Source organism: Gekko japonicus, unplaced genomic scaffold, assembly GCF_001447785.1.
Source record: "Gekko japonicus isolate JY-2015 unplaced genomic scaffold, Gekko_japonicus_V1.1 scaffold42, whole genome shotgun sequence".
In the NCBI taxonomy this organism is placed as follows: Eukaryota; Metazoa; Chordata; class Lepidosauria; order Squamata; family Gekkonidae; genus Gekko; species Gekko japonicus.
Genome location: NW_015165831.1, coordinates 2,503,203 through 2,518,653, shown reverse-complemented (window position 1 = coordinate 2,518,653; position 15,451 = coordinate 2,503,203). Strand labels below are relative to the sequence as shown.

At 47.3% G+C, this 15,451-nt stretch overlaps 1 protein-coding gene across 1 annotated transcript in view; it reads left to right on the top strand.

Moving 5' to 3' along the window:
• The window catches only part of ITGA10 (integrin subunit alpha 10), a 92,729-nt gene that overhangs the window by 9,322 nt on the left and 67,956 nt on the right, over window positions 1-15,451 (top strand). Inside the window, exon 2 of the mRNA XM_015410805.1 lies at window positions 6,957-7,068. Within this exon, the coding sequence (XP_015266291.1) occupies window positions 6,957-7,068 (112 nt within the window). The remainder of the gene's footprint in view (window positions 1-6,956; window positions 7,069-15,451) is intronic.

Here is a 15,451-nt window from a genome sequence, read left to right as displayed (position 1 = left end):
GGGCTCTGAGTGCCACCTCTGGCACCCGTGCCATAGGTTCGCCACCACTAGTTTAGACCATGGAGGAGGAAAAGTTTATCAGTGGTGATTAACCATAATAGAATGTCCATGTTCAAAGGCAGTGCAATTTGAAGTATATACAGGGCTGGAAAGCTTTTACCTTCCTGCCCATGGGCTTTCTAGAACAGTCTGGTTGATCACTGTTGGAGATCAGGAATTAAGCAGACTCTTTCTCTGATCCAGCATGCATCTTATTAAGTTCTTATACTACCTTAGATACATTCTGTGGACTTTTCTACCAGCATCTATCTATATATCTAATTCCAAAGATGCCCCCTGTGTGCGGATACCTAAATCCGCGCATCGGGGGCACCAGGGGGGGAGGGAGATTTTTGTGCACACTTGGTACGGTCCCCAGGTGTGCACAAAAATCTTAAAACCTGAAAAAAATATTGGGGGGGGATACTTAAATCCCCCCAAAAGTAACAGAGCGTCCCCTGCGCCTGCGCAGGGAACGCTCTGCGAACTCCCTCGCTGCCGCCGCTTGGGAGGGGGAAGAGAGCAGCGAGGCCCGAGCGGCAAGCTGCTCGGGCCTTGCTTTGTAGTGGGAAGGGGTGGGTAGACCTGGCCTCTGGAGGGGGGGCGCTCCAGGGCAGGGGGGTAATTGAGCCAGGGGGTGGATGGGGGTGGAGGAGATGGAGGAACCGGCGGGATGGGGGGGGAACTTACCTCCTCCTTCTGCTTCCTCCTCTGCCTCCTGTGTGGAGGTCCCTCCCCCCCCCGCATCGCGGGTCCTGCCCCCTTGTCTCTTACTTAAAGCTAACAACAGAGCCTCCATGTCTAGATGCATTGTACCTCCAAATACCTAATGTAGGGAGATAAACAGTGGGGGGAATGTCTTTAGCCTTTAGGCCCTGCTTGTAGACTTCCTAATGGTAGAAAACCAGATGCTGGAATACACAGGCTTACAGTCGGATCCAGCAGAGTCCTTCATCTGTTCTTAAACAATTGGTTCTGAATTGTGCCACCCAATATTTGGAAAATCCAAAGTAATCTGCTCATTTTCTCAAAGGCAAAGTTTGAACATCCACTGATAAGTGCTGTTGTTCTAAAATGTGACCAGTTTCCTGTCAAGCATCTCAAAGAGTGGCTTGGTGGTATATGTATATGTTTAAAGGCTCAGACAAGATAGCATGCTGCTGCTGAAGCTGTATGTGATCCATTCAGTGTACTCCAGAATCCTTCCCATGTTGGAGACAGTGATGAAATGGGAAGAGAATCCATAGCTCAGCAGTAAGGAGACTTTGAGATGGGTATCTGGTTCAGGGGGTTGTTCCACCAGTGTTAGAGCATCTGCCCTGCACACATAGGGATGCCAGACACCAGGTGGGACCTGGGGATCCCCTGGAATTACAGCTCATCTCCAGACTACAGAGATCAGCTCCCCTGGAGAAAATGGAGGCTTTGGAAGGTGGACTCTATGACATTGTACTTCACTGAGGTCCATGTCCTCTCCAGGCTCCATAACCAAGTCTCCAGGGGTTTTCCACCCTGGATCTTGCAACCCTACCCTCCATTTGGCGAGGGACCTGGCAGCCCTATGCACACAGAAGGTCCCTAGCCAAAAGGATTCCCTGGCAGCTGGCACTGGGAACAGTCCCTTTCTGTCTAAAATAAGGGAAAGCCGCCATCTTGTTGAAGTAGACAACAACACTGGGCAGGATGGACCAATAATCTGATTCAGTGTAAAGTGGCTTCATATGGCAAAAATGAGTGGGTATGGAATACGGGTGGGTGGGATAATGAAAGAACCACTGCAGATTTTAAAAAGTTCACCCATTGCACCATATTCTTTGAGTGCTGTTGGTGGGTTGCGGCATTTAATTTCTCATGAGAGAGGTGCCAGGTTTCAGATTTGCCAAGTGTTGGACTAGGATCTGGGGAACCCAAGTTCAAATCCCCAGTCCTGCCATAGACGCTTGCTGGGTGACCTTGAGCCAATCATACATTCTCAGCCTAACCTACCTGACAGGGCTGTTAAGAGCAGAAAATGGGGGAGAGGAGAATGATGTAAACTGCTTTGGGTCCCCATTGGGGTGAAAGGTGAGATAAGACGAGCCCTGCTGGATCAGACCAATGGTCCATCTAGTCCAGCATCCTGTCTCACACAGTGGCCAACCAGTTCCCCTGGAGGGCCAACAACAGGGCACAGAGGCCAAGGCCTTCCCCTAATGTTGCCTCCTGGCTCCAGGATTCAGAGGATTAGTGCCTCTGAATGTGTGGAGATTCCCCTCAGTCACCACGGCTAGTAGACTTATCCTCCATGAATCTATCCCTTTCAAAGCTGTTTATTCCTATAAGAACATAAGAAGAAATAAAGTAAGTAAATAAATATCTGCCTTAGAAGGAAAGCTTGCTTGAAATTCTAAGTGTATGGTGGTAGTCTGCAATTGCTCAGGTGGTGTTTAAAGGGAAAGCATTCTAAACATTCTCATAGTCATACCCTATTTCTTGGTTCCTGGAGAGTGGTGGGGTGTTCATGGATACGGCTAGTGGAGGAGAGATCTCCATGAGTACTAGAGCATATGACAGAGCACAATTTTCAAACCGTGCGGAGCAGTTACTTTGGGCAACAAAATTGCTTGGCTGTCATCAAATATGGGAAAGTCTATTTTGTCTACTGAAAAATCTCAGTGGTTTGAGTCATTCTCCCTGTTACCTGTAGGTGAACTACATTACACTGTCAATGCGCCCAAGTTTTCCAGTTTCTAGAATGTTCAGAAGTTCATTAGAACGTTGGTATATCCAGTATTAAGTCAGAAGCCACTATTTATACACGAGATATGAATTTCAACTTACGCCCCCTCCGCGATTGCTTGGTTCATTTCCCTCCTGCGTTTTGGAATCTGGGCCACGGGCAGACAGAGGAATGATTGTGTGCAGGGTAGAGCTACACCCATTCCTTACACATCCTCGTGCCAGCCCAGGAAACGCTTTGCCTTGTTCTCCTGTGCACTGCCAGACGCGGAGCTGTCGCTGGGAAGGCAGGCAGCGCATGATCTCAGTTTGGAAAATACCCTCTCAGACACTGACGATAGTTTTGACGTTCCCAGTTTTCCTGCAAAATGAAATGCTGGATGGAAATACAAGCCATTTTTCTTATTTCTGTAGCCCTGGCAAGATGCGGTACTTGTAATTATTAGTGAAACTACTTTTCATTGGTACAGGACCCTTTTGATTTGGCAACACTTTTTATAAAATGTTTGTTAAGGACCCCTGCAGTTCAAATATATAGGTCAGGTTTCTGGTACATGTAGCGAATGTCAAGTGAATGCAAAGACCTATTTTATGTGAGAGGTCTTGTTTGTTTTGTTTGTTGATATGACAACGGGCTGGCTGGGTGATGAATGGTCTCCCTAGCCCAGCATCCTGGTTCCAGCCAGTGTTGGTCAGCCAGCTTCCTTTTGGAAGGCCCAAAATAGGGCATGAAGGTAATGTCTTCTCCCTTGTTGTTTGTCCCTTAGTGATCTGGTTTTCAGAGGTATACTGCCTGTGAACATGGAGGTTCTCTTTCACTATATTGGAAGCTACTTACGTCAGACAGAATGTTAAAAACTCTTCCAGGTCAGAGCTTCTGAATTCTACAGCCAGGAGGCAACATCCGGGGAAGGCCTTGGCCTCCGTGCCCTGTTGTTGGCCCTCCAGAAGAACTGGTTGGCCCCTGTGTGGTATAGGAAGCTGGACTAGATGGACCATTGATCTGATCCAGCAGGGCTCCTCTGATGTTCCTTTGTTCTTCATTTAAGAGCAGCCTTGTTGGATTTGACTAGGTAGACTGCCTCTGAGCGTGGGGGCTCCATTTAGCTGTTATGCCCTAGAGGCATGTGACCCCTATGAATGTGTTTAATCCTTTGAAAATACATCTCAGTTAGTGGCCCTCACCACATCCCTCTACAGTGGAAGGCCAATTTTTGTCCATAATGTCCCCTTCCTTCTTTAGAAGGTGCAAATTTAAGCAGTTTTAGCGGTTTGTCACAGGAAAATACTTCCTCCAGAGACAGCGCTTTAGTGCATATCTAGTAAGGTGGTAAGGCTTATACCTGTAATCAGGTCTATTTTTGGGCAGGAACGCACAGGAACGGAGTTCCGGCTGGCTCCCAAGTTGGCCACACCCAGCAGGAACTCATTAGCATAATAGGCCACACCCAACAGCAGAAACTCATTAGAATTGGCTACATTAGGGGTGTGTGGCGTAACATGCAAAGGAGTTCCTGCAACAAAAAAAGCCCTGGGTTTTGACAACAAACAAGGTAAACAGAATAAGAAGCAAAAGGTGGGTGTGGCTGGATGGCCACACTTCTGGTAACATGGGAATGTGGCTTAATATGCTAATGAGTGGTGCAGTCAGGGGGGGTGGCCTAATATGCTAATGAGTTTCTGCTGCTGGGTGTGGCCTATTATGCTAATGAGTTCCTGCTGGACTTTTTCTACAAAAAAAGCCCTGCCTGTAATCGAAATATTTGTAATTAAAATATCTGACATATTCATGGGAAATAGATCCTATTAGTCCGGATTTCTAACTGGAACCCTCCGTAGTCAGAGACAATCTACCAGAAGCTGTAGACAAATGACAGGGGAACAGCCACTGCCGTCATGACCTACTTGTGATCTTTCCAAGCACATTTGGCTGGCCATTGATAAAAACAGGATGAAGGACTAGATGAAATCCAGCAGCACAGTTCTTATGTTCTTAATCACATCATGCATAAATAGAGCGGGAATTCACTGGCACATTTGTATTGTATTTCTTCAGGCACAAACATGGATTAGGCTGGCATCTTGCATTCTGAGAAATCAGTTTCCCTCCTGTTTTGGATTTGCTATTTCTGTATTTGGTACCCAGTATGGGCACAATCCAGCCGAGTTTAAGCACACAGAAGATCCACGAGTTTTAGTGGGAGACATATACAGCCTGACCTGTGGCTCCTGTGGGAGCAATCCTAAGCAGATCTACTCAGAAGTAAGTCCCATTGTATTCAGTGGGGCTTACTCACCAAAAAGTGTTTTTAGGATTGCAGCCTATGTTATGTTTGTTCAGTAAATCTTGCTACATCCAATAAGGATTACTCTCAATGAAGTGTGCATTGAATCCAAGCCATAAGTACATGTTTAACTTTCCTGGGGCTTCAAAAGTGCTTCAAGAAGGACTTTGAAGAGGCAGCATAAAAATATTTTACATTAAATAAATAGTAATTCTGGCTGGATCATGTTGTTGTACTGTTGACGCATTTACCTCTATTGCACTGTTTGCCTTCCTGTATATCACTCACAATTCAGCCCCAGGGCACAAGAATAAGAAAAAATATATTCCGCTGCACACATACAGAGTATATTCCCTTTGCCATTGAATCAGTGCAGCCTACCTAGGATTAAGGAGCAGGGCGTTATCGAGTTGCCAACCTCCAGGCTGGGCCTTGAGTTCTGGAATTACTAATGATCTCCAGACTGGAGAGATCAGTTCCCCTGGAGGAAAGGCAGCTTTGGGGAGTGGACTCTATGACCTCACTTCCCTGCCGGGTTCCTTCCCCTCTCCAAGAGGTATCCTTCCCAGGCCCCGCCCCCAAATCTTCAGGAATTTCCCAACCCAGAGCCAGCAACCCTATTTCTACATCTTATGGTAGGTTTTCTAGATGTATTTTAGCCCCAGAATGAATTATTTTAAAAATTAAACCATAGCCTTGCCCAATAATCTCATATAGGGCTGCCAATCTCCAGGTGAGCCCTGAAGTTCTCCTGGAATCACAACAGATTTCCAGACTATAGTATGGAGATCGGTTTCCCTGGAGAAAATGGCAGTTTCAGAGGGCAGACACTACGGTATACCATAGATTCTAGGGGAAATGCCTCCCCCAACTTCCCCTTCCTATGTCACTGCCCCCAAATCTCCAGGAATTTCCCGAATCACAGTTGGCAACCCTACATAAGAAAATAAGCTGTTGCTTCTAGTGTGAGTTGGGATGGGGTAGATGAGGCACTCTGCACTTGCTCAGGGACACTGTCATGTTGTTATTTCCCTCAAAGGGAGATGAAGCATTCTGCCACATTTGCCTTTGTTATTACTTTAAATTTAGGAGACCTTGGGCTCTGATTGTGGAAACCAGTTCCAAGCCTTAACTGAGGCTCACTTTCATCCCTCTCATGAGAATCACTGGGAAGGTGTTTTGAGTCCACCAGATGGGAATACTGTGTTTTCATAGGGCCAGGAAACCATCCACTGCCGCTTCAGAAACCCGCCCATGTTGGCTCCTGGCTCTTCCCTGTTGCCTGCCTCCCTCCGAGGCACATTGGCTCAACAGATGTGGAACTTCTGGTAACGTGAAACACATGGACTCTTTTGGAAATGTGTTGGGGCTTGCTGTGAGAGTCCAGAGCAACTAGCTGTCCCAAGAGTTAATGGTGTTGGAATAAACAATGTCTGGAGGAAGAAGAAGAAGAAGAAGATCCTAAAGGGAGCAGCAGGAAGACAATTAGATAGGATAGTGAGGACCGACGCCACCTTCTTTCTCCTGTTAAGTGCCATTCCTTGTCTGTCTCCAGATTGCTACTCTTAGGCCAAGTTCCTTTTTCTTTTGGGAAGTGCGACAGCCCCCCCCCCCCTCTCGCTCACCGAGAGATGTGGTTAGGAACCTCTCTCTGTCTCTCCTTTTTCCTATCAACTATGTTAGTTACTAAATAAACCTTTATTTACTCTTTAATCAGGTTGTGCACCACTGCTGTGTTAATTACTCAGCCAACAAATGGCTGGTTGGAGATTTGAACCCAGACCTCCAAACTCCTAATCTGACTCTCTAACCACTATACCACCCTGGCTTTATAACTGCTGCAGCCTCATCCTCCCTCAGTATGTGGTTGGCTGTAACATCTGGCTTCCCATCTCTCTTTCTCCATCTTTCCAGGATTTGGTACCCCATTTAACATTGACGTGAAAAGACCTCAGATTTTCCGTGGCCCCCAGGAAGCCCAGTTTGGGTACAAAGTCCTGCAGCACACAGCCGGAGGGCAGAAATGGTAAGTATCAATTAAAACCCAGGTTTGAAAGCTTTCCTGGAACAGCTGGAATCAGTGCTGATGTTTTCCCTGTTTCTAATGAATTTTCACCAAAACTTATTTATTTATTTATTTATTTGATATTTAGCCCGCTGTCCCCACAAGCAGGCTCAGGGCGGGTTAAAACAGAGTTAAGTTAATACATAATAAAAATATAATACAACTTAAAATATATAATAATCTATAAATCATAAAAGACCAGTGTAAATTTCCTAACGTTACTAGACATTACCAAAAACATTTGATGGCATCTGCAACCCAAGTCTAATTGTGGTAATTGTAGATAGAACAATACAGTGCAAATAGGCGGGTGAGAATCTGCCAAGGTGGAATAAAACAGGGCAGAGCAGAGCAGGGGAGGCCATTAAAGACGAATTGCCGCCACCTCAACCATCTTGCAGGCCCTGTGGAACTGCATTAAATCCCGCAGGTCCCGGATCTCAACTGAGTGTTCCACAGGAGAGTGGGATTTATACTACAGCATCCAAGAAAATTGTGCAGTTCTCCAAGAAGCTGGGGATGCTTCTCCTTCAAAGCCTGCAAACAACTGGGTATAAACCTACCTTTGCACCCACGGAAGGAAGCGAAATTACTGGTATTCTGTTCCTTCCACACAGGGCTCTTGTTCTGGCTCCTTTCACTCAAATTGTAGCATGTTTAATTTGGGCTTCCACATGACATCGTTGCACTTCTTCCAACTTCGTTCCAGGAAGATCACATCTAAAGCAGGTTTGGGAAAGTGTGGCAGGGTAGGTACAGATTTCTGTACCTCCTTGCTAGGCTTGCTGTTTGCCTGGGAGCGGTGGACAAATTCCACCTGTGAGCTCCAGGCCCTGCTGCGGCTCTTCACTCCAGTGGGATCAAAAAGTAGGGTAGGGTAGGGTGCAGTGTCACAACATCACTTCCTGTTTGTACCTGGAAATGACATCACAATGCTCTAGAAATTTGCACATGTCTAGGGATGAGTGAATTCCTAGAGCACTGAGACATCATTTCTGGTGTGTGGTGTGACACTGTGTGTGTGTGATGTTGCTCCTCACCTCCAAAATACTCCTGCTGATTGCGAGAACTCCGTTGGCAACCCTACAAGTCCCCACCCACATCCATCACCATTTTGCTTCTGTGTACCAATCCCTCCCCACCGCCAGTGGGCTTTTGCTTGTTATTTTAATTATTATCAGTAACCTGCATATTGCTATAGTGTTAAAACACCATAGTGACCTCCTGATTGCTGATTTTCAAAAACCTGGTGGTGGCAGGGAGTAGGAATGGCAAGCAGAAGGGAATACATTTTCGTGTGAAAGCTCTGTTGCTGTTGCAAATGCCTTCCTCACCTTGTCAGGCAGGCTGTTCCACAAAGTGGGATCTACAACAGAGAATGTGTGGGCACAGGCAGCTGCTGATCTTGCCCATTTGCTCAGATGGAGTTGGGGTCATCAGCATATTGATGACACCCAGCTCCAAAACCACAAAGGTTTCTCCTATGGGCTTCATGTAGAGATTAAATAGGAAGGGGGGATAAGACTGAGCTCTGTGGCACCCTACAGTACAAATCCCACATAGATAAAAACTGGTCTTCCACAGCAACTCTCTGAGTCCAGGCCCTAAGGAAAGATTTAAACCAATCTGAAGCACATCCTGAAATACCTACTTCTGCCTTCAGACATCTCAACAAGATGGCACGGTCCATCGTATCAAAGGCTGCTGGTAAATCCAAGAAGAGCAACAGGGAAGCCAAGTCCTTGACTACATTTAAACTGAGACCACAACTGAAAGCTACCAGCACCTTCTCCATCCCATAGTCTGGTCTGAAACTAGATTACGGTAAAGGTTCCCTTGCTCGAAAGCCAGTCAAATCCGACTCTAGGGTTGCGGTGCTCATCTCCGTTTCAAAGCCGAAGAGCCAGCGCTGTCTGAAGACATTTCCGTGGTCATGTGGCTGGCATGACTAAACACCAAGGCGCACGGAACGCTGCTACCTTCCCACTGAAGTGGTACCTATTGATCTACTTGCAATTTCTTGCTTTCAAACTGCTAGGTTGGCAGGAGCTGGAACTAGAGACGGGAGCTCACTCCGTCATGCGGCACACTCGGGTCTCGAACTGCTGAACTACCGACCTTCCACAGCCTGCAGTTCAGCGTCTTAACCACTTGAGCCACCGCAGCTCCTATGAAACTAGATTAGAAGGGGTCTAAAGCAGATGAGTCATCCATGAAAACCTGGAGTTATTTGGCAGCCATTTTCTTGATCACAGTTGCCTAGAAAGGGCTTATTATAGACTGGATGATAATTGGCCACAACTGAGGAAAGGCACCCTGAGTCAGTGGTTGATTTATGATGGACATCAAAGGTTCATTGATGTGATCCTTACAAGATTTAAGCAACTAATTTGGACAGGGATCCCTAATAAAAGTGGTGGCCTTCACAGATCACCAAATCCTGTCAATGTCTATCGTTGTAACTGAGCCAAAGTCCTGACCTAGATAGCCCAGGCTAGCCCAGTCTCGTCAGATCTTGGAAGCTAAGCAGGGTTGGCCCTGGTTAGCATTTGGATGGGAGACCAGGGAATGCCAGGGTCGCAACGCAGAGCCAGGCAAATGGCAAACCACTTCTGAATGGCTCTTACCATGAAAACCCCATGGGGTCACCATAAGTCAACCACGACCTGAAGGCTGAGTCAAAATGATCCCTAACTGGAGCAGATGATGCACTGGACATTTCTACTGCCTGAGCTAGTGGCATGCAAATCAGAACATATTGGAGTGATTTCATTAGCAAAAGAAACTTGCCATGAGTGTCACAATTCATCATCAGCTTCTGAGAATTTAAGGACTCAGACTTAGAAGTTAGCAAATGTCAACATCCCATAAACAACTGAGCACTAATGGAAGCCGTGATTGTGGAGAAATAAGATTACTTTGCAGCCGTAACCATCACCGCCTTGTAGACATTCTGGTGAACTCTGCAGCACGCTCCATCAAATTCCCTCTGAGTTTTCTGCCAGAGCCTGTCTAGCCGTCTCCCTGCCCTCTTCCAGTCTCCCAGCTCCATACTAAACCGAGGAACTGGAATCTACTGTGAGGGTAGGAGAAGATGGGGCAGGGGGGACAACCTATCAATAGCTTCCAGGAGATTTGCATTCCAGTTTCCCACCACATATGTGGATGCCTGGTGCTTGAGAGCCAAGCTAGATTCATTACATTTTTTTCCGAAAAAAACAACTGTGGATTTGTCAACAATTGTGAGCACACCGTCAAGGAGAGAGGAGCTGCTTGATCTTTTTCTTTTAGCAGGGGTCATTTCGTAGAAAAAGAGCTAGGGGAACTCATTAGCATAACTCATTAGCATATGCCACACACCCTGACATCAGGGGCCCGGCGGTGGACCTGCAAGGCCAGCGGGAGTGCGAGGAAGCCCCGCCAAGGCCCTCCCTGGCCCCAAGCAGGCAGGGGTGGGGAGAGGCAGGGAGGGAGCAACTTACCCTCCCTCTTCTCCTGCCTCCTCCTGGCTGAATGAGGGCTGGAAGCGGGGCGGCCGGAAGCAGGGGGCAGGGCTTCGTCGTGTGCCCCGCCCCCCTGCACCTCACGCGGGGGAACTGCGATCCCCCCCCAAATCGACCTCTGTCTTTTAGGCTTTTTTAAAAAATAGTTTAAAATTGTAACACACACATCATGCTCCTTACAAGTTGGAAGATGGTTTGGAGGGGACAATTATGAGCAGGCAAACAGTTCTGCAGGGCCTGTGAAACAGCGCTGTTCTGCCAGGCTTTCAGTTGAGGCAGTGGACATCCAATTAGTTGGCCTCCTTGCTTAGAGGTTGCCCTGGCCATTAGCCCTATGTGGAGTCCTGGTGCTATGTGAGCTTAGTGTGACTGACTCCAGTTACCATCAGTCCGGCTTATGGAGGTTCTGAACTGTTATATTTAATTCACCATCTTTTTATTGAATCATTGCTTAATGATTTCAGCTGTCTTAATTATAGTAACTGGTCTTAAATTGTTCATGCACTTTGTTGTAACCCACCCTGAGCCCATTTCGGGAAGGGCAGGATATAAATTTAACTAATAAATAAATACATTTAAAAGGTTAAGTGTTCCTCCCTCTGGTTGCTTATATAACCTCTTTCTGTGTGGGTTCTACGGGGTTAATTCAGGAATAGAACTTGCAAGACAAAGTGCTTTAAAGGAGAAAATGTCTTACACTCAGCCTTTCCGCCATACAGAACAGTGCAACAAAATTGATGCAGCGAGCACATAAATATAGGACAGGAAATGCAAGTCTCAGTTAAGCAACTGGTTCTTGCTGGCAACACTTTGTGGTGAGTTAAGTCCTGCTTCTCAAGACCACCATGGTTAAGGATTCTTCTCATCCACTTCTCTTCCCAAAGAATTCAGTTCCAACAGACTGGACAACACAATCACCAGAATGCACTCTGCAGCTTGAAAGATACAGTCCTTATACAAGGTGACAAGAGCCCAGAAGATTTTATCAAACACCCAAACAATCAGCCTCTTTGCTGAGAAACTTCGTACACTGTCGTGGCCCCTTCTGGACTAAACCAACTAGTTCTTCCACACAGGGATTTTTTCCTGCTCAGAAACAGGAATTCCCTGCCTTAAAGGGGAACATTCACATGACATTGTGGCTCCTTCCAAGCACAATGCATGGCATACCCTTCCCTTTTAATCTGGAGGGAAAAAATGTAACTGTTTTTCCTGCAGATTAAAGGCAAATCATTGGAGTGGCTGCCAGTAGGGTGAGACCTGGGGATCCCCCAGAATTACAGTTTATCTTCAGACAACAGAGGTCAGTTCTCCTGGAGAAAATGGAATCTTTGGAGGGTGGACTCTGTGGCTCTGTACCCCACTGAGATCCCTGCCTTCCCCAGGCTCCAACCCCCAGATCTCCAGGAGTTTCCCGATGTGGATCTGGCAGCCCTACCACCCAGCCCCCCACCAGTGGCCGGGGGGAACCTGGCAAGGCAACCCCAGCTGCTAGAGGGTGCCCAGGTGGACGTTCCTGGAGAAAAAGCTATGGTCTGATTTCAAAATGGTTTGGGGCAGCTTACTGCCATATGCCATCGCCTCCACTTCCCCCAAGCCCTTTAAAGGGCTTTTCCTCCTCTCCCTGCTGATGTACACTGGCCCCGGCCACACGTGCCGGAAAACGCGCGGGGGAGGCGTGGCTGTTTGCCCTGGAGCAAAGTAAAGCGTGGCAGCCCGATCACACGTCCTGTGGAGTTCCCGTGGCTACGCTGTTAGGTGCCGATCACACGCCTATCCTGAAGTGCGGCAAAGAAGCAGCGCGGTGCGATCACATTGGCAATCGCTAGGCGCCGCTTCCATGGCAACCGGAATTTTTTTCCTCACTGAAGTTTGCGCATGTGCATGATTGTTTGTGTGCATCCTGTGGAGACTTTAAAAAAAATCTGGTTTGGGACGGGACATGGACAGGCGCCGGATGCCATGGGATTCCAGCGGAAACGCGATCAGACGCCCGCCCCTGCCCCACGTTTTCCAGAAACTAGTACACTCTTTGTGGTACTTTTTTACTCCGCATCTTCCGCGAGAAGCCACGGGTTAGCCATGGGTGCACTACGCCTCCCAGGTGTTCTGGTGTGATTGCGCCCGGAAAATCCGTGGGACTATCGTGCCTTCACCGCAGCAAATGCTCCTTGTGAACGGGGCCACTGTAATGTTACAGAGTAGCTAAGCAGGGAAAGTGAGGGAAAGACGGGTTTCAGGGCCATGGACGGGTTTCAGCCCCATGTGGAAGTAACCCCTCTTTCTCTCCTTTCACCCTCTAATCTGGAGAATGGGGTTTGATTCCCCACTTCTCCACATGAAGCCTGCTGGGTGACCTTGGGCCAGTCACAGTTCTTTCAGGACTCTCTCAGCCCCATTTACCTCACAGGATGCCTGTTGTGGGGAGAGGAAGGGAATGCGATTCTAAGTTGCTTTGAGATTCTTTAAAGTAAAGAAAAATGGGATATAAGAAACCAACTCCTCCTCGACCTCTTCTTCTTCTTCTTCTTCTTTTCCCTTTAGCTTCCTGTAGGTGGTTTTCCTGGGGGGAAATAACCATCAGGGAGAAAAAGAATCACAGAGCTATGTGTGAGCCGTATGGCTATGATAGTTAAAGCTCTAACCTGACTGATCATTCTTCTTTCATGGTACCTCAAAGTGTCTCTCCCCTGAGAAGGGCTACCTCACAGTGCCTAACAACAGGGGCATAGTGTTTGCATCCCTGCCTGCTGTGGAGTCACTGGATGACTCTGGGACAATTTCAACAAAATCTACCTGTCAAAGGTCTTGTGTGAGGATGAAATGGGACAACCTCCACACACTATGCCCTGAGCTCCTTGGAAACAGGGCAGGATAGAAATGTGAGGAATGATAAATAAAATAGATCAATAGCACCCCCAGTCTGTCGCTGGTTTGATTTCCCATTCTTTGTCGTAAGTTCAAGGCAGACATCCCATTAGGATTGCCAGCTCCAGGCTGGGAAATACCTGGAGATTTGGGGGCTGAAGCCTGAGGAAGGTGGGTTTTGAGGCATAATGCCCTAGAGTCCAACTTCCAAAGGGGCCATTTTCTCCAGGTGAAAGGATCTCTGTCACCTGGAGATAATTTGTAATAGCAGGAGGTCTCCAGCTACTACCTGGAGGCTGGCAACCCTACATCCCATATCTGGCCTCCAGGCCTCACTTCTGCTTGTTACAGTCAGAAAACGAAATGCTAGGCTGGATCTCTGATTTCCCCACGTGGACATCAGCTGATTTTTTCCTAAGAGAAGAAGAACAAAAGGAAACTATTGCCAGTGGTTGCTGCCTGAAAAGGATTCACAGGAGAAATTCAGAGTGCCGGATATCCATTAGGAGGAACCCAGGACAGCTAGAGAATTGGACATGGAGATCATACAAATACAGGAAACGCAAATACTTGAATGAGTTCAGGGACTTATGGACAGTCCTGACGGATGTCAGTGGGTGTTTTGGAGCAAAGGTTTGGGCGGTTGCCCCATGGCAGCCTGCCATTTGAAACCTGTTCTGGTGAATGGGTTCACCATGTGTCCAGCTTTTATTCCTGAAAATTAGATTGTCAGGAACCCGGGGGCTCAAACCAGATCCTCAGGGTCTCAGACTGGGGATAGGATTACCAGATTCTCATAAAACAACAGCCCGGTTTCTCTGTTGTCTTTGGCAGTAGCTCAAGTGGCACAAATCAGCGGGTCAGGCTTTGTCAGGGTATCGGGGGTTGGCATCATCACTTAGTCATTTCTGCCGACCAAGCTCCTGCAAAAGGCCAGGCTGCAGGCAGTGGCAGCTCAGCAAAGGGCTCAGTGGTAGAGCATCTTCTTTATGCTCTAAGCACAAGAAGTTGTTTTTCTGTTGTTCCAGAAGGTCAGACCAGAGCCAGTGGACTGAAATTAAATCAAGAGTTTTCGGCTAAACATTAGGAAGAAATTCCTGATCGTTCCTCAGCGGAACAGGCTTCCTCGGGAGATGGTGGGCTCTCCTTCTTTGGACGTTTTCAAGCAGAGGCTAGATCACCCTCTGACAGCAATGCTAATTCTGTGAATTTAGGCAGATCGTGAGAGGGAGGGCAGGAAGGGATGAGCAGACGCTCAGCTTTTGTGGCCCTTTCTTTATAAAAAAAATTAAACGTTAATAATATATCCCCTCAAGAATAATATATCCCCCTTTCTTATATGCCCAGGGTAATGCTGATTGCCACTTTGGGGTCACGAAGGAATTTTCTTCCAGGCCAGATTGGCCCAGGATTCCTGAAGATTTTTTGCATTCCTTTGGGCATAAAGCAGGAGCCACTGGGGGAATGGGGGAAGGAGGTTGTTGTAAATTTCCTGCATTGTGCAGTGGGTTGGACTAGATGACCCTAGAAGTCCCTTCCAGCTTTATGTTTCTGTGTTTCTATTTGTCATTTGTTTTTTGTCCTTTTTTTGTACTTTATTATTATAAAATAAAAATACTAATAATACTACCTGAAATAATGCTGCCTGAAAAGGATTCACAGGAGAAATTCAGAGTGCCGGATATCCATTAGGAGGAACCCAGGACAGCCAGAGAATTGGACATGGAGATCATACAAATGCAGGAAACGCAAATACTTGAATGAGTTCAGGGACTTATGGACAGTCCTGACGGATGTCAGTGGGTGTTTTGGAGCAAAGGTTTGGGCGGTTGCCCCATGGCAGCCTGCCATTTGAAACCTGTTCTGGTGAATGGGTTCACCATGTGTCCAGCTTTTATTCCTGAAAATTAGATTGTCAGGAACCCGGGGGCTCAAACCAGATCCTCAGGGTCTCAGACTGGGGATAGGATTAC